At 45.2% G+C, this 25,640-nt stretch overlaps 1 protein-coding gene across 1 annotated transcript in view; it reads right to left on the bottom strand.

The window, feature by feature from the left end:
• Window positions 1-20,944, bottom strand: part of LOC126027731 (solute carrier family 22 member 5) — a 31,619-nt gene extending 10,675 nt beyond the window's left edge. The window contains exons 1-4 of the mRNA XM_049786739.1: window positions 20,552-20,944; window positions 11,222-11,325; window positions 2,394-2,548; window positions 430-601 (exon numbers count right to left, since the gene is read on the bottom strand). Of these exons, the coding sequence (XP_049642696.1) occupies window positions 430-601; window positions 2,394-2,548; window positions 11,222-11,325; window positions 20,552-20,944 (824 nt within the window). The remainder of the gene's footprint in view (window positions 1-429; window positions 602-2,393; window positions 2,549-11,221; window positions 11,326-20,551) is intronic.
• Between the last annotated feature and the right edge of the window lie 4,696 nt (window positions 20,945-25,640).

A 25,640-nucleotide genomic window follows, 5' to 3' on the forward strand; every position in this document is an offset into this window, starting at 1 on the left:
CTTCCTGTCACAGTTCTCCCACTTCTCCCCGTGCCTGTGGTGTGAGGCCATGACAGCAAACAGCCAGCACCAGGGCCTAAGCATTACTACCCTGAAGGCTGACAACTTCCTGTGGACCCCACCATCTCCCAGGTACTGCTTCTTCTACTTCCTGCACTTAGATCGACCCAGGCCAGGACTGAGATTCATTGTTTTTGTTCTTTCTGAGTGTGTGTGTGTGTATGTGTGTGTGTGTGTGTGTGTGTGTGTGTGTGTGTGTGTGTGTGTGTTGCGGGTGGGGGTGGGTTGGGGTGAATTGAGGATATTCTGAAATAGCTTTTAAAGAATCTCCTTCCTGTGTCTGAGAAGCCAGATCAAATGGGGATTTGCGAGTTGCTGCTGCCCCCTAGTGAAGGCCTGGCAGAAGACACCTCATTTGGCGATACTCACCACCAGAGCACCACGCACAGCACCCCGGGCAGCGTGAGTGCCAGCAGCAGCATCCGCCACTCTCTGATGAAGTAAGCAATCAGGGGCAGCAGCATGAAACCAATTGCGTAAAATATGCACACTCCTAGCGTGGAGAATATAAGACGAACGGACTTGCCAAGAATTTCTGTGCCTGTTCAAAACAAGGGAAGAATCATCTTAGTATTTATGTATATTCGTAGACGCCTTGCATACATTTCAATATACAGATAAGAAAGCAGTCGAAATTCTCTCTGTATCTCTGAGCCCTAGACAGGTTGGGATGCTGAACTCAATGCAGGTTGTTTGCCTGAGACTGTTGGTCTGACTGTCTGAGGCCACATAGGACCCTTTTAAAAAATTACTTTTAATCGAAACACCATGAAATATAGTTACAAGTTTGTTCATGATCGAGTTTTAGTTATACAATGTTCCAACCATCATCCCCTCACCAGTGCACATATCCCGCCACCAGTGTCCACAGTTTCCCTCCTGTATCTACTCCCCCTATCCCCACCTGTCTCTATGGCAAATGTTCCTTTCTCCTTTGTTTTACTTTTAGACAGTGTTTTGCAATATAGTTACTAAAAGGGTCTTATGCTGAATATAGTTGCTGAAAGGAGGCATAACTTCACCTCCTTTTAGCACCCAGTTCTTGTCCAGAGTGATCATTTCCAACTATCATTGTCATATTTTTTTCTTTCTTTGTCCTAATTGTACCCTCCACCCTTGTTGCTTTGCTTCCTACCATGGACAAGTCTTCCTGGCCCCTTGTTTCTATTGTCTTTGGTCAGTCCCCTCTTTCTCTTGCAAAAAGTTTCTCTCTTCTCAAAGCCATATGCTAAAGATGGTAAGTTAGGCCTCAAAAGTTAATCCTCCCATGATAGAGAATTCATTATGAATGAGTCATTAAAAATCACATTTCAACTTATTATCTGAGGAAAAAAATGTTCTATTAAATGTGTGGCAGAAAAAAAAATCCTTTCAACAATATAATACAAGGGACCTGAAGACCAATAAGCTAAGGTTAATAAGATCTTATAGTGAGATAGATGACTATTCTATGAGAACAGGCTGACATCCTGTAGCACAGGCTGAGTTCAGCACTGATTGTTGTTGTCAATGTGGTCCGGCAGAGCAATTTCAGTGTGTGGCCTATCATAGAGGAAGAAGTTGTCTTCCTCAGAGAGGCTGCCAGTCAAGGTCCTTGCTCCTCACTTCATACCTCCATCTCTTTAGTTACTTAGTCCTGGGTGGTGGTAAACCCTGTTGTAAATGTGTGATCTTAAGAAAGTTTCTAGTCACACGGTCATAAAGCCAAGGAAAGAACTGATTTCAGGGGTTGGAGTGATAGCACAGAGGTAGGGTGTTAGCCTTGTACATGGCTGACCCAGGGTGGACCTGGGTTCAATTCTCAATGTCCCAAGCCAGGAATAATTTCTGAGTGCAGAGTCAGGAGTATCTCCTGAGCATCACTGGGTGTGGCTCCAAACTCTCCCCCACAAAAAAAAAAAGAACTGATTTCAGTGGCGGGAGTGATAGCACAGCAGTAGGGCATTTGCCTTGCACTCGGCCGACCTGGGACAGACGTGGATTTGATTCCCGGCACCTATATGATCCCCTGAGCCTGCCAGGAGTGATTTCTGAGTGTAGAGGCAGGAGTAACCCCTGAGCGCCACTGGTTGTGGCCCAACTTCCCATCCTCCAAAAAAAAAGAACTGATTTCAGTCCACCATAGCTGGACTGAAGGGCTGGAGCTCCAAGGGCTGGCAATTGGTTGACTTAGTTTCTTTGCCTACAAACAAACTGGGTTCACCAATATATCCTGCTTGATGTTACTAGAGACCACTTGCCGTTGGGGACACAATAGCTATGCCCAGTAAGTGAGTGGTAGAATGATGGTGAAACACAGAATCAAGTACTCAACTCCAACTGGAGGGCCATACCCAGGACAAATGCTGCCACATAGTTGGAGATCTGGCCCATGCCTACGAGGAAAAATAACACGGAAAACATCTCAAAGTTTTTCGAGAAGACCTGTAGGAAGCTGAAGCCTGTCTGCATGCCCATGGTCACAAACAGCACGTTCTTCCGACCAAACCTAAGAGAAAAAAGAGAGTGACAGAGATGTAGCTTTGAGAAGCCAGCAAAAGGGTTTTGTGCCAGAGCCATTCGTGGAGGGGCCTCTGATCGCAAGGACAGTCCCCACTTCCCCATCGCCACTGGGCAGTCTGGGGTTGTCCATAAGGCAGTGTCACAATTATAACTACTGCAAGGGAGCAAAATTAGTTACTTTGACTCCATACATTGGGATATACATGATTTTTTACTGGGGTATATGACATATGATTTTTCACATATATACCACTGTATAAATTAATCACATTTGTGCTGAGCAGTGGTGCAAGTGGTAGAGTGTTTGCCTTGTACGTGTTAATGTAGGACAGACCACGGTTCCATTCCCCAGTGTCCCATATGGCCCCTAAGCCAGGAGTGATTTCTGTGTGCATAGCCAGGAGTAAGCCCTGAGTGTCACCAAGTGTGGCCCAAAAAGCAAAAAATAAAAATAAAAAAGGGCCAGAGAGATGGCATGGAGGTAAGGCATTTGCCTTGCATGCAGAAGGATGGTGGTTCGAATACCGGCATCTCATATGGTCCCCTGAGCCTGCCAGGAGCGATTTCTCAGTGTAGAGCCAGGAGTAATTCCTGAGCGCTGCCGGGTGTGACCCATAAACCAAAAAAAAAAAAAAAAAAATCATATATATCCTAGTTACTTTGGATAATAAAACATGTCATTAAAAATAAAAATTGGAGGGGCTGGAGAGATAGCACAGTGGTAGGGTGTTTGCCTTGCAAGAGGCCGACCCAGGCCTTTGAACCAAAGGTGGTTCAAATCCCAGCATCCCATATGGTCCCCGGTTCTTGCCAGAAGCAATTTCTGAGCAGAGAGCCAGGAGTAACCCCTGAGCGCATTCTGGGTGTGCCCCCCCCCCAAAAAAAAAACTAGAGGGGCTGGGCGTCCAAAGCCATATGCTAAAGATGGTAAGTTAGGCCTCAAAAGTTAATCCCAAGCCAGGAGTGATTTCTGAGTGCATAGCCAGGAGTTACCCGAGTGTAACCAGGTGTGGCCAAAAACAAACAAACAAAAAAATGGTAAATAAATGAAACAACATTGACTTGCCTATAGTTAATTTGCCTATGTCAACTCTGAACTGTAACAAAAACAGATGATAGAGGAGCCAGAGAGGCAATACAAGGCCAATACTTGCCTTGCATCCCATCAACCCTACTTCAAATCAAGTGACTTGCCAATGGTCCTTCAAGTACCACCAGGAATAGCCCAAGTAATAGCAAGTGTGGCCCCTAACCCCCTCCCACCAAAACTAATTCACCTAGCCCCAAAAAATACATGTGAGGGAAAGGATCCCTCCTACTCCTGCCCTGGGCACATGTGCATGAATTTATTGTAAGAGATGTTAGCAGAAATGGAAAGAGCTGAAAACACATCTGGAGAAGTGTTCCCAAGTAGGGTCCTCAGCAGCCCTGCCATGAATCTTCCACATGACTCTTCACATCAAGAAGCTGATCCTGCAGGCCATCTCCATGTGGAAGACTCACTGGCAGGCTTCATAGCTCTCCTGCTGCTGCCAGAAATATGGCTTCTTGTAGCTTGCTTTTCTGCCTGATGATCTCAGTGAGCCTCTTCATGGCAAGGCTCCTATTTAGGGTCCGGTATGCTCCTTCCACATTCCCCTCCAGCACCATCATGATTATGGTGTCTTTTTTTTTCCACACCCAGAAATGCCCAAGTGTTATTCCTAGCTCTGCACTTGGGAATCACTGCTAGCAGCTTCAGGAGACCATATGGGATGCCAAGGATTACACCTGGGTGGTCAGCATGCAAGGCAAGTACCATACCTGCTGTACTATTACGTTAGCCCTAGTTCTGGCAATAAACTTCAAATGCTTCACCATTACTAGGTCAAAGTTATTGCTTCAGAACCTTCTGCTGCATCTTCTTAGCATGTGTCCTTGGTGGCCTATGACCTGGGATGACCAGAACCAGAAATTGGGAAAGGATTTGGGGGGCAGGGGAGGGTGTTGGGCCATACTTGGCAGCGTGCAGGGTTTACTCATGACTTTTCACTCAGGGATCACTTCTGGGTATCATATTGGTTGCTGGGAATTGAACTCAGGTCATGCTTGCACGATAGGGCTCTCTGCATTGCCCTTTAATTGTGAGGTGAAACTAGAGGTTGCTCCACACATCCTGACTTTGATGTAGGATATGCAGATTCCAGAATCTTTATTACAGAAACCTGACACCAACAACAGCAACTGTGTGAAAAATAAAAGGGTAATGGCACTACAGACAATGACTTGGGTTGGACAACCTAGTATGCCTGGAGCCTAGAGTTGGTCTTATGCCAGAAAATTTCAGGGGTAGGGTCTCCTTGTATATAGGCCAAGGCTTTTCCTTTCCATGTCCCCCATATTTTGGTGGACCTATGCAAACAACAATTGCCACTCTAACACCATTTTTACTGTGCTCCTTTGACTCTAATCCTTAAAAAATAAAAACCCACTTAAACTTTTGAGGTTAACTTAAACTAATATGCATGTGCATGGAACTGTAAAAAAATGCTATGCCTTCAATGTTTAAGGAGTTACATAAATTTATTTTTGTAAGTTACATAAATTTTATGGCTTTAGATTGCTTTGTGAACTGCTAAGAAATGTTATAATGTACTACAATCTGGAGACTTGAGGGACAAAGTAATTGTGCATGGGTTCTGTTTTATTTTTCTTAATTATTTTTGCCTGAAAGTTCAAAATTAAGGTGTCAGCAAGGGGATTTCTTCTGAGAATTCTGTTTATGGGTTATTGTCCTCCCATTGTAACTTTACCTTGTCCTCTTTCTTTGTATCTTTGTTCTCATAATAAAAAATAAAAAATTATAAAAAATTTAAAAATTGAACTCAGGTCAGTGGAATGCAAGGCAAGTGCCCTACCTGTTGTACTATTACTCCAGTCCTTGGGAAAGGATAATTTTATAGAGTTTTCCAACTATCAAATAAAAAAGAAAGTTAAAATCAGAATTATTATGGTCTCCATGAATAACATCTGTGAATTATACTCCAACTATAAAACATCACAGAAAGAGACAAATGCACCCAATGTGCCTCCTGCAATCCTGTGAAGGGAATGACACAAATCTGATAATTTGTTCTCTTGGTCCCATTGATAATTTGCAAGAAATGCAGAGGAGAGGAGTGTGCTGAAAAGACATGTATGAAATCAGCAACATCCATGATAGGAAAGTCTACAGTGGTAGTGCTGTATGTTAGTCACAAAATAAATCGTGGGCAAGAGTGATACAGTATAGTATTTAGGGTACTTGCCTTGCATGCAGTTGACCAGAGTTCAATCCCTGGCATCCCATATGGTCCTCCAAGCCTGCCAGGAAGGATTCCTAAGTGCAGAGCCAGGAGTAAGCCCTAAGACTGCTGGGTATAACCCCAAGACAAACATTCAAGTAGATTAAAAGGCAGACCATATTTTAATTGGCAAGACTAAATCTGTGCCTAAGGGTGTCCAATTAGCTGATAAAATTAACAAAAACTATATAGAAAGGTGAATAATAAATGTTTAGCTAATGGCTTTTTATTGGAGCTGGAGGGAAAGCCACTATCCTTAGGATGTTGTTGGGCTCTTGAATGTAGTTTCTCAAAGGTCAGTGAGTTCTGTCGTGACTTGGTGGTAGTAATAATTCATTAAACCATACATTTGTTCTGTATGATTTTTGGTATCTATGTTCATTGAAATATATTTTCTTTGTTTTGCTTTTTTTTGTGGTTTTTGGGTCACACCTGGTAGTGCTCAGGGGAAACTCCTGGCTCCATTCTCAGAAATTGCTCCTGGCAGGCACAGGGAACCACATGGGAGCCGGATTCGAACTGATGACCTTCTGCATGAAAGGCAAACGCCTTACCTCCATGCTATTTCTCGGCCCCGAAATATATTTCTTAATTTTGTTTCCTTTTAAAGACATACCACAAAAAAGAAGGAAAGAGTCAACTGTTAAAAATGGGCAGATTCATTCAGCATCTGAGTTTTGTCAGATATATACAATATAATATCATATATAAATATAATATTTATTTTATAATAAATATAAGTATAATATTGTATATATAATATATATTATACTAGTATAATATAGAACATACATATATACAAACATATATAATATAGAACATACATATGTATATGTATGAAGAAATTGAAGAAAATTTCTCTTATGTTTCCCAAAGCAGGTGACACTACCCAGGGGCCTCTGGACAAAGATGGATCTAGATGGACTGTAGCAGCCTGATTCTTCCAACAGGAAGAGTGTTGACTGTTTTGTTTTCTTAAAGAAGATAGATTTTCAGGGGCTATTATTTTTTCCCTGAAAGCAGATAGTACATCAAATAAGTTTGGGAAGCTTCTGGTCTAGTTTGTGAGAGAGTGATCATGTTTCAGATGAGCCATCACAAGTACAGCAGGCAGGGTTCTTTCCCTGCTTGTGGCTGACCTGGGTTTGATCCCAGTCCCTACATAATTCCCTGAGTACTGCCAGGAATACTGATCATTTCAGTACTGCCATCACATCACTGAAAATATGATTGTATGTCCTGGGCACCCAGGTCTTAAAGGGGCACAATGTAGGAACCTCCTTCACTGGGAAGGACACCAAGAGAAGGCCCAAATAGAAGTTTCTAGTAAAAGAAAAGAAAGCAGGGCCAGGCCTTCAGTGAAGGGGACACACATTAATCATATGATAACCCCTTTAAATTTTCAATTTGAAAAAGGTGCTCAAATACACAGGGTGAGCTGGGGACTTCTGTTATCCTTCCTGGTGGAGAAAACTTCAGACTGTGAAGAGCACATGCAACTGGACAGGAGGGGGTGACAAACAGAAGGAGCCAGTGCTACTAGGAGGAGACTGGACTCATGGAGCCTTTCAGCATTGTTTGAGAATTTAGTTTTTCTTCATTGCAACAGACTTTTGCTTTGGTTTTAGTGCTACTAAAATCTAGTAGGTTAAAGGCCAGAGATGTTAAACATAAGATGTTAAGCACGGCTCCCCACAAAGAATCATTCTCTGACTCAGAATATCAGTATATTTTCCTCAACTTGCAGCTCACTGCAACTGGAGGGAACTGGTGGGCATCATGTCATGTTAAATAAAGTAATCGAGAGAGAGGAGAATAAATATCGATGACCTCACTCAGATGTGGTATAGAGAGACAAAACAAGGGAACAGTGTCCAACAATGGCAAACCCTTGGTCTTAGACTACTAAACTGATTAACAGGGGTAGACAGGAGAGGGGAGAATAAAGGTGGGAACAGAGGTGAAATAAGAACTGTAGTGGAGTGTCAGGGCACTTTGGGGGTGGTGGAATACAATAAATTTATACTCCAATACTTTTTTAACTGTATTACTTAAATTGCAATGAAAAAAATTAACAACAAAACAAATCTTAAAAAAATACACTAAAAAAAGATCTATAGCACAGATATTGAGGAGTTTTGTAGAAGGAGCCTTGCCTGGTAGTGCTGAGTAACGAGATAACCAGAGCACCTGCAGGGCATCAGGGGCACTGATTGGGCAGACAGGTGGAATTCTGCCCTCCCCTCAAAGTCCTCACCATATGGCTCCCTGGCTGAGCAGAGCAGGGTGGAGACAATAAACACTCTCTTGGCAAGTCAACAAAAGTTCAAACACACACTTCCCTACGAAACAGGAAGTATCCAAAAAACTGCACCTTTTTGGTAATTCAAACATCTAAAGGTAATTCAATACCATCAGATAAAAACCCTTTGACAATTCGGGATTATTGTAATGCTCTTGAATTTCAAGATTTTTGTTTGCTTTTTTTGGGCCACACCTGGAAGTGCTCAGGGGTTGGTTATTCCTGGCTCTGTGTTCAGAAATCAATCCTGGCAGTCTAGGGGAACCACATGGGATGTCAGAGATCGGACCTGTATTGGCCATGTGCAAGGATAACATCCTCCTCACTGTGCTATTACTCAGGTCCCTTAAGACTTGTTCTAGGCCACAAAGGCTAACATTTCTTTTTTGGTATTTGGCTCTCACCTGGTGACACTCAGGGGTTACTCTTGGCAGGCATGGGAGACCACACTGGTTGCTGGGATTCAAACCACTGTCCATCCTGAATTGGCTGCATGCAAGGCAAATGCCCTACTGTTGTGCTATCTCTCTGGCCCCATGAAGGCTGAACTTTTATCCTAAATAAATAAAAAGCTTCTAGGGGCAGGTGCAATAGCACAGCTGGTAGGATGTGCCTTGTATAGGGTCGACAGGTTTGATTCCCTGCATCCCAGATGGTTCCCCAAGCCTGCCAGGAATATCTCGAGAGCCTCCAGCATTTCATGGACCAAAACCCAAAACAAAACCACAATCTTTTCTCTGACTATCCCAAACAACCAGCTGAGAACACAAATCTTGCTTGATTTGCTTGTCTTAGCTTTTTCCTCTGGCTTACTTAGGAGTAAGTAAGGAGGGAGAGTCAGGGTCTGAAGCTACCACATCTCATTGTTGGTTTGTTTTTAGATCATATCAGCATTGTTCAGGAATTATACCTGGTTATGCATTCAGAGATGACTTCTGGAGGGCTCCACAGACCATAACAGGATGCCAAGGATTGAGCCTACGTTAGCTGTGTGCAAGGCTAGGACCTATCTGCTATACAGCCCTCTATTCCTCACATTTTTATTTCACTTACTGGACTTAGTTCACCTTACAAGTAATTTGCTAATTTAAATAATAAAATCAGGCCAGAGCAAGAGCACAGCAGGGAGGGCATTTGCCTTTCATATGGCTGACCCAGTTTCGATCTTTGACATACATATGGTGCCCCAAGCCTGCCAGGAGTAATTTCTGAGTGCAGAGTCAGGAGTAATTTTTGAGTGCTGCCAGGTGTGACCCAAAACCCGAAAATAAATAGAATCAAGTGAGTTAGAGCAATGGAACAGCAGATAGGGCACAGCCTTACATGTAGCCAAACTGGATTCAATCCTGGGCACCCCATAAGTAATTACTTACTCCACAGGTAAAATTATTCTTGAGGGGCCCACTAGGAGTAATTACTGAGTATAGGGCCAGGAGTAAGCCCTGAGCATCTGTGGGTGTGGCCCCCCCAAAAAACAAAAATCATGTTCATTTAGTCAAGAAGCAATCAGGGTTTCTGGATAATCAGATCATAGACATCTACAGAATCTGTGACACAAACATGGAGGGGCTGAAATGATAATACAGTCACTAAGGTACTTGGCCTATGTGCTGTTGACCTGGATCGGATCCTTGGCATCCCAGGATGGTCTGCTGAGTGTAAACTCCTGAGTGCAGAGCCAGGAGTAACCCTTAAACATTGCTAGCTATGAACCCCAAACCAAAGACCAAAAACACACACTGAATTTCAACTCTGAACTGGGGGTACCCCTCTCCTTTTCACATGAAGGTAAATCCTATGAGTCTAAAGTACTACTCACCACAACGGTAGAGGATTTTCCCATCACCCCCAGGAGGGCTTGAGCACCCCCTTTCTCATTTTACACTCTCCCAGGCAATTTCACTCATGTCCAAAGTTTGATGAGTCACTCTGAGGTGACTCCAGGTGTTTGAGGCCCAAATCTCCCATGGAGTTGAATGCTCATACACCCCCAATTCAAAACTTAAACTAAAGTTAAAACTTAAACTGTGACATTCCCTGGTGGAGATATATTACACCCCACCAATCAGCTGGAACTCCTATGCACAGGGCTTGGGGTGAGAAGAAAATTTATGTAGTATGTAGGTACTTCACATAGGCCTGAGTGGCCCAGGACTATGCTGAAAACAACTTTTCCCCCACAGGCTTCTCCAACAGACTCTAAAGTTCCAGGTACTAGAACTCTCTGGAAACTTCACAGAAACTATGTACCTTACTTCTCACACATAGTATCTAAACTCTTGCTCTAATTTTTAAAGTAAATGGGCTCTCTTTTTTTTTTTTTTTTTTGGTTTTTGGGCCACACCCTGTGACGCTCAGGGGTTACTCCTGGCTATGCGCTCAGAAGTTGCTCCTGGCTTCTTGGGGGACCATATGGGACGCCGGGGGATCGAACCGCGGTCCGTCCTAGGCTAGCGCAGGCAAGGCAGGCACCTTACCTCCAGCGCCACCGCCCGGCCCCAAATGGGCTCTCTTTAAGCCAGGAATAAACCATGCGTTAAAACTTCAACTCCCTCTTGGCCACGATGTGTTATAAGCTCTAACTTCTTAGCCATCAGCTCTGTGGACAGAGTCCTGCCCACTGCATTCTTCCTGGTGGAAAGCATTCGCCTGGTGGTCCACAGCCCAGCACGTGTGCATGTATGAGATGCCCGCCTCTCCGTGCCAGAGGAAATGAAAGGGTCATGTCCCATATGTCCCATTAGTGAAGGGCAGCCAGACTGTTGCAGAAGGTGAATCCTGGCAGATTTCCTGTTCAACTGAATCCCAGACTTGATTCATGTTGCTTTGCTCAGCAAGAATCAGGAAGCAGAGGTTTTGGGCTCTTGGTTCTGTATAGAGTTCATGTGATAAAATGATCTTTTGTGGATTTTTTTTTTTTTTTGTGAAATGCAGGGGCCTAGCTTGAGAGAACACTCCCAGAAATCATGGGCTGGGGCAGACATGCTCAATGCAGAGGCCACTTGTAGCTACGGGAGATAGAAAGCCATCTTACCTGTCTGAGAGCTGCCCCGAGATGAAGGAGCCCACAAGCACACCCCCGAAAAACAAGGAGATGGCGAACGGGCCCTTCCAGTCGTCCTCGCATACCAGGTTCCACTGTAAGAGGAGCACAGGGATGTATCACTCATTTTTTTTTCCAAAATATTTTAACTTGGGGGCTGGAGAGATAGCATGGAGGTAGGGCATTTGTCTTGCATGCAGAAGGATGGTGGTTCAAATCCTGGCATCCCATATGGTCCCTCGAGTCTGCCAGGAGTGATTTCTGAGCGAGAGCCAGTAGTAACCCCTGAGCATTGCTGGGTGTGACCCAAAAATAAAAAAACAAAAAAAATAAAATAAAAATAAAATAAAATTTTAACTTGCGGGGGAGCAGAAAGACAGTATAAAGGTCTGAAGCATATGCCTTCTATGCATATGAATTCTATGAATTCAGTCTCTGGCAACACATGCCTTCACCCACCACCAAGGGGCATGTACCTCTCGTGGCCCTGGTAGTGATGCATAATGACCAGTACTACATCACTGGACCAAGGTCAGTGGTCAAGCCCACAAAGCCAGGAAACTGTCATCTGAGCATTAGTTGGGAAACTGGGGAAACGTTTTAAGTTAAAAAGTCTTAGAAAATGAAATTGGAGTGGGGCCAGAGTGTGATAGAGTACAGTAGGTTGGGCACTGCTTTGCACACAGCTAACCTGAGCTTGATTCCTGATACCACATTTGGTTCCACCAATCCCTACTGGAGAAAGCCTTGAGCATTTCTAGGTGTGCTCCCCCCAAAAAAACAACAACAAAAGATAATAATAATAAAAATAAAAAGTCAGAATGCCTCATTCCTTCATGCTGTGTAGGTATCACCACAATCCCATGTGATGTGGTATGGTTGAGTAGAGAGCGGGTCCCCCTTAAGAATCTAGACAGCAAAAGAAGAAGAAGAAGGAGGAGGAGGAGGAGGAGGAGGAGGAGGAGGAGAAGAAGGAGGAGAAGAAGAAGAAGAAGAAGAAGAAGAAGAAGAAGAAGAAGAAGAAGAAGAAGAAGAAGAAGAAGAAGAAGAAGAAGAAGAAGAAGAAGAAGAAGAAGAAGAAGAAGAAGAGGCAGAGGGAAAAAAGAATCTAGATCAGCAACTAAGAAAAAAAGAATCTAGATCAGCAACTAAGGTCAAGGAAGAGCAGAGGCCTCAGTTCAGTGGGATTTGACTTGGATGGGAATAGCACCTGAGTGGTTCCAGAGGGCTCTGGGCTTCTCAGGATCTGAGGACATAGGACATCACATGGACCTGTTCCCTCAGCCCTGCTCCATCCCTCTCCCTGAGACAAGGACCCTGGTTTGGATCTGAGATGCCCAACACTGTGCTAACACAAGACCCACTACAGATGAGAGCTCTGAGCTGGAAGCCAAGAGGCTGGGTCTTTATATCAATGCTGTTACTGGTTATCATACCTCAGACAAGTTTCCCTATATTTCACTATGCCTTAATTTCCCTCATTTGTAGGTGCAGGGAATGGCGGAGGCAGGTGAAGGCTGTGTGACTTGGGTTTCCCAGCACCCAATTTGTAGTTTCATCTCCAAGGACCAGGAAGAGCCTGTGGGAATAGGGAAGCTTCTTAGGAATCAACCTATGGTCACCTCAGGCTATCAAGGAGCTAAAAGAATGAAGAAAAGCCCAAACAGGAAGCTTGGTGGTTCCCAGAAAAACATTTCCCAGACAGAGTGGTTGCTCCACAGTAACCAAGAAGGCAGCCCTCCAAGGAATTTTAGACCCTCATTTGCCTGGCAGGGCTATCTGACCCTCTATGGAGCCTGCCAGTTCCTCAGAAACAAACAAGTTGGGTTGTGTGAGGTGTCCTAGAACAAAGCTTTTCCGCTGGCCCAGGGACAGAGGGAAAGTGAGTTTGTGCCTCTGTTTTCTGGGTGGGGGGGGGGGGAAGGAAGGGTGACTGCAGCCTCCAGTTACCTGGGTATTGAAGCTAACTAGTGGCTCCCCAGTCTGGACAAACAGAACTTCGAAGCAGAATGAGGGTCTCTCAGGATTGCTGCTGGTATCACAATCAGGAAGAAGCCCATAAACTATGCAAACACTGGGAAAGGGATGACAGTTCATGTCCTAGGAAGTGTTTGTGCTTCAGGTCTAAACTGCCCAAACCAAGTTGTTTGGGCTGGAAATATATTACAGAAGGTAGGGCATGTCCTTGGAATGCCACTGACCTGGGTTTGATCCCTGGCATCCTATAAAGTCCCTTAAGCATTGCCAGTGCAGAACCAGGAGTAACCCATGAGCATCACTGGATATGACTTAAACAAAAACCAAAGCAGGGGCCGGAGAGATTACACAGCAATCGGGCATTTGCTTTGCACTCGGCCAATTCAGGACAGATCCAGGTTTGATTCTCAGCATCCAATATGCCCGCGCCCCCCCCCCCTGAGCCTGCCAGAAGCTATTTCTAAGCTCAGAGCCAGGAGTAACCCCTGAGCTCCAATGGGTGTGGCCCTATAAGCAAACAAAACAAAACAAACAAACAAACAAAAAAGAACAAAGAAAAATCCAGCACACACACACACACACACACACACACACACACACACACACACACACACACACACACAGAAATCCAGACTCAGCTAAGCATGTAGGACTATGCTCAAGTTCTGGTGGCAATTCCACCACTGCAGTCTCAGCATGGACAACACTTAGACCCTATCTCTCCGGGAAGACTTTGGGGGACCCCAGGCAGGCCCTGTGTAGTTGGTCTGCTCAAGCAGCATGTGTATCATGGAAACATATTATGGGGGTAAGGGGCACTGTTGTCTGTGTGCCAGGCACAGCTCCAAGGACTTCAGGTGCTGTTGCCACTTTGGATATGAAGAAATCTGATCCCTGCTAGCAGGTACTTGTTTTTGCAGCAACAAAGATGGAGAAAGTTAAAGTAGGGGCTGAAGTGACAGTACAATGAGTAGGGCACCTGTCTTGCATGCAGCCGACCTGAGTTCAATCCCTGGCACTTTGTATGGTTCCCAAACTTACCAGGAGTAACTTCTGAGCATCACCAGGTATAGCTCAAAAACAAAAACAAAACAAAAAATAGAAAGAAAAGGAAATTAATATAGTCAGTGGTGGTTGCATAGTCTGGCTTTCTTACAGGCAAGGGAAGTCTCAGGGTTTCAACACTGAGTGTCGGGTTATGGTGCCTCAACTCCCAAGATCTTTCCAGGTCTCCCAATATTAAACTTATTGGGAATTGTGGTTAGACAAGACCAGGTGCTCTGAAACCAACTCAGACATCTTTGCAGGAGACAAGGTGCCCACAGCACCCACCTGGGCCCAGGCTCTGAGCTGCCTCATCAGCACTTGATTCAGTCCGGCTGACTGCAAATGTTTACTTCTATCCAACATGGGCAGTTTCCAATAATGCTCATAATTTCAATAATGCCTGACTTTGGGTCCTCCTAAAGGAGTCCATGCTGGATTTAGGATCTCTATGAATAGGGTCATGAAAGGTATCAGATCATGAACCTGAGGACATGCATAGAGCTGTGTTCCACTCAGTCACTTGTTAACCATTAAATAAATGGGCTATGCTAGGTTCCATGATTTGGACTAAGTCCTCCTCAGATGGAAGCCCATAAGTCTATGCTAAGCTGGTTGTGTTCACAGGGAATTTGAAGGATCTTAGACTGAGCTCCTGGTTCTGCAGACATGACTTCAGGAGGACTTCAGTCACTCCACACCAGGTCAGTGACACTGCCTCTTGGCATGTAGTGAACTCTCTGATAAGATTAAATACCAAAGCAGAGTGAAAGGTAGGCTAAGAAGCAGATTTATGAGGTTAGCACTGCTACCCTTCATCTAGGTGAACTGTGAAAAGACGTATAAATGGCAAAAGTCTGGCCACAAATCTTGCAAAAGGACATGTACCCTAACTCTTTTTGTTTGTTTTGTTTTTTGTTTTGTTTTGGGGCCACACCCAGCAGTGCTCAAGGTTACTCCTGGCAGGCTCAGGGGACCATATGGGATGCCAGGAATCAAACCCCGGTCTGTCCTGGGTCGGCCGCATGCAAGGCAAAAGCCCTATCACTGTGCTATCTCTCCGGCCCTGTGCCCGCATGCTTGAGACAAAAACTGTGACTGTCTTGGTGTGATAATTTACGCACATACGCATATGCTCATGCACACAGGTTTTTTTTTTTTTTTTTTTTTTGGGCCACACCTGGCAATGCTCAGGGGTTACTCCTGGCTGTCTGCTCAGAAATAGCTCCTGGCAGGCTCAGGGGACCATATGGGACATCTGGATTCGAACCAACCACCTTTGGTCCTGGATCGGCTGCTTGCAAGGCAAACACCACTGTGCTATCTCTCCAGGCCCTGGCTTAAGCTCTTCAAACTATGCACTTCACTTGTGTATAGTATGTGCCCTTTATACTTAATACTCCTTTATTGAGTATAATATCAGAGTGCAATCTCTCTGATATTCTAGAGAGAGGAAACTGTGCCTCTTGTACACAATACTTGATTGGTGCTGCCTTTTGACAATGCAGGACCAGGCTGGGACTGAATGTTCTTACCTCTAAGGTGGATGGAAGAGATAGAGATAAGGTCTGTGCCACAGGGCAGAAGCACTTTTCTGAGATGTGCCCCCTGACTGCTTCAACAGTCAAACAAGTGGACAAGCCACCCCCTACACTGAAGTTGGCATTTACCCACACACATCTCAACTGACTCCAACTGCAGTCAGGAGAGGGTCCTTGTCCCCAGAAACTCTTGGCCATCATATCCCTTGGCAGAGCCTGCACAGAACAATAGCTTGACAGCTGTTGGGTATAAACATGAGAGAACAGAAAATAAAAATGTGGCCAAATATATCAAAATAATGGGATTAATCTCTGTGGCAAGGATATAGTGAGAAAGGAACTCTCATCCACTGCTGATAGAAATGCTGCCAGGTCCAACCCCTATAGAAAACAGTATGGCGGGTTTTCAGTAAACTCAAAATTGAGCTACCATATGACCCAGAAATCCCTCTCTTGGGTATCTATCCCCAGAACAGAAAAGCATTAATTCAAAAGAATGTATGCACACTGTTATTCTTTGCAGCACTCAATACAATAGCTAAGACCTGGAATCAACCTAGATGTCTTACAACTGATTACTAGATCATGAAGATGTAGTACATATATCTAATGGACTACTACATAGCTAAAAGGAATGATGCAATCATGTAATTTGCAGCAAAAATGGATGGAACTGGAAGATATTATGTTAAATGAAGTAAGCCAGAGGACAAATACAGAATGAAATCACTTATAAGTGGTATTTAGAATAACTGTATGAAGAAATGCAATGGTCCAAATAAGAGTTGTCTTAAAAACACTTAGCCCCGAGTACAGTAAGAAGGAAAGAAACTGAGTGGAGGAGGAGAAACACAAATATAAAAGAATGGAGGCCAGGGGCCAAGCAGTCTTGCATGCATTAGTGGAGATTAAAAAAATAAAAGGACAGAATTAAATATCCAAACCAACAACAAAAGAGACCCAAACTGTCACAATCTAAACTTTAAACGGGCCTGTTATACTGGCAGGCTGAAGGGCAAAAGGTAGTCACTGGAATACATATACTGGGAACACAGTGGAAGGAGGTCAATACTGGTGGTAGGACTAACCCTGATTTACTATCTATGCAACTATAAAGGATTTTGTAAATAAAATTGTTTCAATTTTTAAATGTGGCCAACATTCAATCAGGCTGTATTCTTTAGTCTTATTCTCTAGGCTCCAAATCCAGATGAACCCCAAATTTCAATCTTGACAATATTTTTTCCCTTATTCCATTCCCTGGGTCAACTACCATAACTTTGAGCAAAGGAGTTTGTCCTGGGCTTACTAGAAAGGGATTCAGCTACTTGATAGGTCAGGAGGCTTGTCCATATGCAGGACCCTCTGGCTGGCCAGGAGCATCAGCAAGAGAGGTTGCTCCCGAGCAAGGTCATTACAGAGCACAGCAGATAGATGTTGGCTCTAGAACCCAGGTCAGTCCCGAAGTCCAGCCTCACAGGCTGTTATGAATAACATGAATAACAATGGAATGCCCCAAATTTCCAAGACTACACATAGGTAAGATTAATAGAAAAGCTAGTTCAGGCAAAGATAGTGCTTTTCAGGACAATAAAGAATGTGCCAGATTGTTTGCTAAGGGCATGGCAGGGAACTTCTGTGAGCTAGGGTGGAATGAAGGGCATAAAACCACCAAATTTAAGTCAAAGAAAATCAACTCATGGGTGCTGGAAGGGCTAGATTCCTTTAAGAAACCTTTTCGGCTGTAGGCCAGGAAGAAAATAAAAAGCATGGCTCCCCCCTTGTGATGAACTGGCAAGGTTCCCATACTAAGGGGCGGAAATAGGATTTGGGGGCTGATTCCCCAGTGCTTCAGGAGGGCTGAAAAGGGTTGGAAGTACTGAATGGCAAATCAGCCCCACCTTTCACCTCAGACATTGTGTCCCCTGCTCTCTGCCTTTTTCCAATGCCTGGCTACAGATCCTGCAGGGATCAAACCCTAGTCTGTGGAGAAAGGGATTATATTTCCCTTCCAACATTTCCATGTTTCCCAACCACTGCCTAAATTAAAAACCCATTGATTTCTTCTTCAGCTGTCCAGTGTTAGATGTTCTTAATGTTCTTAATCATTAATTAATGATTCTTAATCATTCATTAATCCAATTTATAAAAATCTACCCTGAATGTCTGTCTGTTGATCCAGTATTCCATTCGGCCTTGTGAGAGATGATGAGATGCCATTACAACGCTTAAGGCTGTGTTTACCTAGTTTAACTTCAGCTGGGGGAAAAAATTGTCACACATGAGGCCTGAGGTTTTATCATCTTGTGTAGAAAAGCCCTGTGAGGAATTTGATACCTTACACACCTCACTGGTCAGCAGGTCAGATCTGTGCTGAGTGAAAAATGGGCTTTGGTGAAAAGGATACCGCAGAAGGTGACTCCAACAGAGCCCAAGAATAGTCACTCATATTCACCTGGGGAAAGCAGCAGTATGAATTTGGCTTCTCCTTTAAGCATCTCCAGGGAGCTAGGTAATGTATTAATCCTGCCTCCCTCAAAGACTTAGCTCCTGTAAGTAGGTGAGAGGGCACACAGCTCTTGCGAAACTGCTAAGACAGCTAAATGAGTAGGTTAACATAAAAATAAAAAAAGAAAAAGACTGGCAGCCACATAGCTCAAGGATCCTTCAAGGCAGGATCATGGGGGGAGCTCACCAATGCTACTATCACTATAACCCAGGCAGGTGACCCAAGAATCCTAAGGTTTGGGGGAGAAAACCCACAAATGTTCTGGCTTCTCATTTCACTGCCTCCCTCTTCCTCAGATAGCCAATAGCAGAGCCTGAAGGGACTCATGTTACAGAGTCTGTGTGGCTTCTGCAGACACCTGAGGGGCAGGTGTCACAGGTGTCCTGTGTCTCAGCATTCAGCTTTTCAGTGGGTTGACGAACTCCTTCAGGAGGCCAGGACAGAGGATTTGCAAAGACACAAAGTTTTAATTGTCTGTACTGAAGTCTTTGGGCCACTTTTATGTCACGTAACAATGCCTTAGGGCCCTGGAATGATGTCAGAGCTATAAGTTCCCAGTGGGGCTTGGGCCATACTCCTACATGTCCATGTCCATGAATGTACACTAAGCACAGGTTCCATAGACACCCACTGTCTGAACATGGGGAGCACATGTGTACATATGCACACATGCATGCAGACACACAGTCCCACAGGCAGCATCAGGCTTCCTTGATGAAGTAACACAGAAGGAGTCCTATGAGCCCAGTAGAAGCTCAGAAGAGTCCGATATCTTACCAGGACCGGTGTACCCACCTCTTCAGCACCTCAGGTAACTGCTCTCCTGCTACATTGGTTCTCACTTCATAGCAGGGCCTTTGGGTGCAACATTTTTCTTCGAGGAGGCATGTTCCTTCAAGAAGCCTCCTCTCAGCAGTGAATTCCCAATGGTAAACATTGGTGGTGAAGCCTAGTGCCCTAGTGTTCACCAGGGTTTTTGTGACCAGCCTGGCTGACTCAGTTTTACTAAGACCCCCTCAAAAGCAGCATCTAAAATTAGCAAAGCTCATCAATATGAACCATTTGCATCACATCACATATCCACCTTCGGGTGACTGTGGATGGTCTTGAGAAGCCAGAAAAAGCTCCCCAAGGAAATTCCAAGGCCTGTGAGGTGGAAAAGTTTTCCCACTCCACGAATGAGTGTGATATGCTTTAACTAAACCTTGCTATTCCAGGTGAATATGGCACCATCCACAGATGAACTAAAGCTAAACAGTTCCTTAAAAGGCATAGCTGGACTGCTATTTTGTGGGGAGAATGGATGGGGAAGAATAACTGGAGAAAGGAAATTTAAGACATTTTTAAATACACAATCTTAAGGAAAAAAACCACAATCTTAATTTAGTTTTAAAAGTTCAGGAAAAGGACATGGAGGTTGTTCAAAGGGTAAAACAAGGACTCTGCCTGGCAAGAACCAATAGCAGAACCCCCCTAATACACACACACACACACACACACACACACACACACACACACACACACACACACACACGACTGCCTGGCAAGAACCACTAGCAGAACCTGGCAAGAACCAATAGCAGAACCCCCCTAATACACACACACACACACACACACACACACACACACAAAATAGCAGAACCCCCCTAATACACACACACACACACACACACACACACACACACACACACACACACAGACTTTGCCTGGCAAGAACCACTAGCAGAATCCTCTAGCACTATGCCACTGTGGCAGGCAACCCCAACCCTGTGTGTGTTTGAGGGCAACCCCACCTCACCCCACCCCAACCCACCCCAACCCACCCCACAAGGAGAATTTAGCTGCCAGGCTCCCACTCTGGGGGAATTCTGAGCACTCAAGAGCATCTCCGGGGCATCACCAGGGTGGACAGAATTTAGTTGCCTGGCTCCCACTCTGGGGAATTTTGAGCATTCAAGGCCTGAGAGCATCTCTGGGGCATCACCAGGATGGACCCTAGGTCCACACTGTGCTCTGGCTGGATGTCACCTCCTAAACTACTGTTTCCAGGCCACCTGGCTGAAGGAGGCCCCTGCGTTGCGATTGGCTCCTGCGTTGAGACCGGGGCAGTGACAGTGTCAAGTGTCAAGTGGGTGCTTGCTGGAGTGACCCGACAGACAGCCCGCCTGCCTTGCGAGTGTGTCGTTGGCGCTGGCCCAGTCCAGCCGGGAGAGGACCGGACCGGGCCGGGCCGGGGCGGGCGGTACCCACCTCGGTGACGATGGTGTCGAGGTAGACGTCGCGGCTGAAGTCCCAGCCGTCCAGGCAGCCCTCGAGCGGCAGCCGCTCCAGGGCCACGTCGCGGCCGGGCTCCAGCCCGAGCGCCGAGAAGTTGGCGAGCGCCGCGAGCCGGTAGCGGCGGCAGGCGTGGGGCACCCAGCGGCCGTCCCGCAGCTGCAGCGGGGCGCTGTGGTTGCGCCACGCGGCGCTCAGGTTGGCGGCGGCCGGCACCCGGCAGCGGTGCTCGGGGGTCCCCGCCAGGAACACCACGGACATCCCGTTGAAGCCGTTGGGGATGATGCTGGCGCTCAGCAGGAAGAAGACGAGGCGCTGGAAGCGCCCCCACTGGCCCAGGAACGCCGTCGCCTCGTCGTAGTCCCGCATGCCGCCGCCCCGAGCGGCCCCGGACGGGCCGCTGACCTCCCCGCTGCTGCGCCCGGCTTGCTGGCGCTTGCTGCACCTGCTAGAGCTGCAGCGGCCGCTCTGACTTACTTACATAGGGCGCGAGGGAGGCCGCGGCGGGGCGGGCTCTGGGCCCGGGTTCTAGGCCCGCCCGCCGGCCTGCTCGTTGAGCGGCGCGGACGGGGCGGTGCTGGGCCGCGCGTGACGCCGCGTGGGCGGGCCCGGCCCCGAGTGGCCCGGCCCCACCGGGCGGAGGGAGGACGCAAGGGCCTAGGGAATGTCAAACGCGCTCCAGACGCTTTCTTCTTCTTCTTCTTCGGGTGGCAGGGGGAAATGAAACTGGCCTAGGGTCTCGGGGTTCTGGTTCGCTGCCCTGGACGTCACCCGAGCTTCTAGGGGAGACTAGATTTCTTTTGCATCTTTGCACCTTTATTAAACGCCCTCCTACCCCGGTTGGCATGGAAGCAACGACTCCCATGAAATGCTCTTCTCCCATTCGGATGACTGCGATGAATGAATGGTACTGGCTTCATGGAATTCATTTGGACTCATTCGTTCTGCTCACCCAGACACCTTTTTTTCCCCCTCATTGGGTCATTTTGTTGTCCTTTAACGTGTTACAACAAATGTGAAAAAAATATTTATTTATTTATTTATTTTGGTTTTGGGGACACACCCAGCGGTGCTCAGGGGTTACTCCTGGCTCTCTCCTCAGAAATAGCTCCTGGCAGGCAAAGGTGGGGTGGAACCATATGGGACGCCGGGATTCGAACCAACTCCTTAGGCCCTGGATCGGCTGCTTGCAAGGCAAACACCGCTTTGATATCTCTCCGGCCCCAAATGTGAAATTTTAACTTGGAGACTACTGGCGATGGCACTGTAGGATTAAATGTTTTCTACAGATTAGTTATTTCTGAAGAGTTAAGCCAAGAGTTAACTGGTAATTTGAAAACAAGCAATTAGTGGCTGGACTGCTAGCACAACTGTATGGCGTTTGCCTTGCATGTGACTGACCCAGGACGGACCTGGGTTCGATTCCCAGCATCCCTATGGTCACCTGAGCCTGCCAGGAGAGATTTCTGAGTGCTGCCGGGTGTGGACCTCCCTCCAAACAAAACAAAACAAAACAAAACAAAAAAATCTATCAAATATGTGCTGGGATATATGGAATTCAAATGTAACTGGGGATCTCCTATTTTATCTTCATACATATTAAATATATAAGGGAATGGCAAATGTACTTAATACAATATATGCAGAGCATTGTCATTTCATCGTGTAATTAATATAGCAATTGAGATTATTTTATTTTTACATTAAAAGTAATTTTGGTGTGACTGGAGCAAAGGTGCAGTGGGTACGGCATTTGGCTTACATACAGCCATCCATGTTCAATCTCCAATATCTCATATGTTCCACACTTCTTCCAGGAGCAATTCCTGAGCTCAGAGTCAGGAGTAACCCCTAAGTATCTCCAGGTGCGCCCCAGAAACAAACTAAACAAATAACAAAAAGTAATCTTGGAGTGGGGCATGAGCCTATTCTTGGATCCTATATGGTCCCCCCAGCCTGTGAGGAGTGATTTCTGAGCACAGAGCCAGGAGTAACATCTGATGTGGCCCCAAAGCAAACAACCAACCAACAACAACAAATAAACCAAAATAAAAACAAAAACAAAAATGGAATTTTGGAACCTGAGCACCAGTAGGGTGTGTCTTTTTTTTTCCAGCCACACCCATTTGATGCTCAGGGTTACTCCTGGCTAAGCGCTCAGAAATTGCCCCTGGTTTGGGGGGGACCATATGGGACGCCGGGGGATCGAACCGCAGTCCTTCCTTGGCTAGCGCTTGCAAGGCAGATACCTTCCTTACCTCTAGCGCCATCTTACCGGCCCCAGTAGGGTGTGTCTTACATACAGCAGGCCCAGGTTCTATCCTGGGCACCCTATATGAGTCTCCAGAGCCCAAGAGGAGTAATCCTGATATTAGAGCCAGTAGTAAGCCCAAACAAGGCCAGAAATGACACACACACACACACACACACACACACACACACATACACACACACACACACACACACAAAATCTTAGTATTCTTTACCTCCCCATAATACATTGATGTGTGTTTTATGGCACATTGCAATTAAAATTAGTCACATGTAGTTAGTGACTAGCTTATTTACTAGAGGATTTTGTTTTATTTATTTATTTATTTATTTATTTATTTATTTATTTATTTATTTATTTTTGGGGCCATATCCAGTGACACTCAGGGTTTACTCCTGGCTCTGTGCTCAGAAATTGCTCCTGGCAGACTCGGGACTATAGGGAATGATGGGGATCAAATGCGGTTCCAGCTCAGGTTGGCCACAGGCAAGGCCATGCTCTACTGCTGTACTATCACTCTGGCCCCACTAGTGGAATTTTAGATTTTTAGAATGAAGGCTCCTAAATCTAACACTGAAACATACTATTTTTACAATAATAGTACCTTAATGATCGGAGAACTAAATGTACATTTTAAAATGTAATTTATTGGATTAGCACTTTGACAATGATTGTTTTATAAATGTAATATAAAAGTAGAGAAGAGGAAACTAACTTTGACAGTGCTGCTCAAAAGAGCACAGGAACAACTGAATAGAAAAAGAGGCACTTTATTGGCATCAGAACAGTTTGAGTTGGGAAGCAAGTCTAACTACACATTTTATAGAATATCTTCAAAGAGAGGAAGTGAGGGCCTGTCTGGTCTTATGCCCAGCACAGTTAGAGTGAGTTAATAGTCCATGCATATTATTCAGCAGTTCTCCAGGAAACTTATGCATAATTATAAGGGCTTATTTGGGTATGAACAGTTCAGGAACATAATATGTACATAGGTGGCATGTACAGAAAGTGGTAGAGAAGGACTAAGTAGCACAGCATGTAGAGCACTTGCTTTGTACGTGTGCCAACTGAACTTCGATCCCCAGCACCCCATCTGGTCCCCAGAGCCCTACTAAGAGACCCTGAGTGCAGAGTCAGAAGTAAACCCCAAACACAATGAAGTGTGGCTCAAAACCATCTTCATCATAACTAAAGATAAAAATTTAAAAATAAAATGGCAGAGAAATGTCACTAGAGCTGTGCTTTTTAATAGGGTAATGAGGAGAAAAATGACTGGTGGTTGAGGAATTTTCTTTTTTTTTTTTTTTTTTTTTTGGTTTTTGGGCCACACCCTGTGACGCTCAGGGGTTACTCCTGGCTATGTGCTCTGAAATTGCTCCTGGCTTCTTGGGGGACCATATGGGACACCGGGGGATCGAACCTCGGTCCGTCCTAGGCTAGCGCAGGCAAGGCAGGCACCTTACCTCCAGCGCCACCGCCCGGCCCCTGGTTGAGGACTTTTCACTGCACTGTCTCCATTGGTCACTACTGGTGACCACTGGTCACTATGATACTTCGCAGAAAAAATTTTTTTTGAGAGAGCAATGCTGGCCTCTCTAATCAGGTGCTATAGCCCTTTGAGCCATCTCCCTGGCTCCACAAAAGTATTCTTTCCCCCTCACTTTTTCCAAGTCCCTGGGATACTGGGGCATCTGGTCCAGAAGGATCAATATGAGGGGCTGAATATAATGAGCTACTTGGGCCTTGTAGTGCTGGGGACAATTAGGATCATGCTGGCCGAGTTCAGTGGTGCGCAGGAGGCCATGTGGTACCAGGGTTTAAAAAGGTCCACTATGTGTATCTCCTTTGTATATCTTAGATGTATTTTTTTAACATCTATAACTCTTTTTGACTATCCTCTTATATAGTGACAATTTTGCCCACTGTTTTTTTTTTGTCTTTTTTTTTTCTCCCCTTTGGTATCTGTTCAATAAGGAATTCTGGTAGAAGAGTCTCTCTGTATAGAATTCATGTTAGAACCAAGTTACGGGAAATGTTGGATTTGTGGTGGCATTGTTCCTCTTTTGCATTGGCACATTAAAATGGGAAAATATTATATTATGCAAACAAGTTTTTATCTAATAGAGATGGGAACACAAATTTTGTAATGCAGTTAGGCCTTATACCCTAAACATTGGCATAATAACTTGACTCAGGCCTCAGAAGAATGAGCATTGCCTATACACCCTGAACCATGGATACCATCTATGGAAACAACCACAATTTTCTATAACATTGTCAGGAAGTAAACATCTACCAGGGAAGACCCTACCACTGCTCTGGTATTGACTTATTCCAAAGAGTGCTCTCTTAACACCAGACGACTTAGCAACAGCAAACAAACTGCTTGCAGGGCAGGTCTCTCCTCATCTAATGGTGAAGTAAAACTAGAGGATGCTCCACATCAACCTGACTTAATGAAGGAAATGCTCAAAAACCAAAATCTTTAACTACAGGAACCTGGCACTAGCAACAGCTAATGTGTGAAAAAGTTTCGCCAGGACCACGGAGAATGACTTGGGGTTGGGCAGCCTGGTATGCCTGGAGCCCAGAGTCAGTCTTATGCCAGAAAATGAGGCCTCCTTGTAATTAGGCCAAGGCTTTTTTTTCCATTTTCCCTACATTTTGCTGGACCTATGTAAACAATGGTGATTGCCACTCTCACACCATTACTACTGTATTTTTTTAACACATCCTTTAAGAAAGAAAGAAACAAAAACAGCTTACTAAACTTAAAAAAATTTATATATAACT

The sequence above is a fragment of the Suncus etruscus genome, chromosome 14 (genome assembly GCF_024139225.1).
Source record: "Suncus etruscus isolate mSunEtr1 chromosome 14, mSunEtr1.pri.cur, whole genome shotgun sequence".
Classification (NCBI taxonomy): Eukaryota; Metazoa; Chordata; class Mammalia; order Eulipotyphla; family Soricidae; genus Suncus; species Suncus etruscus.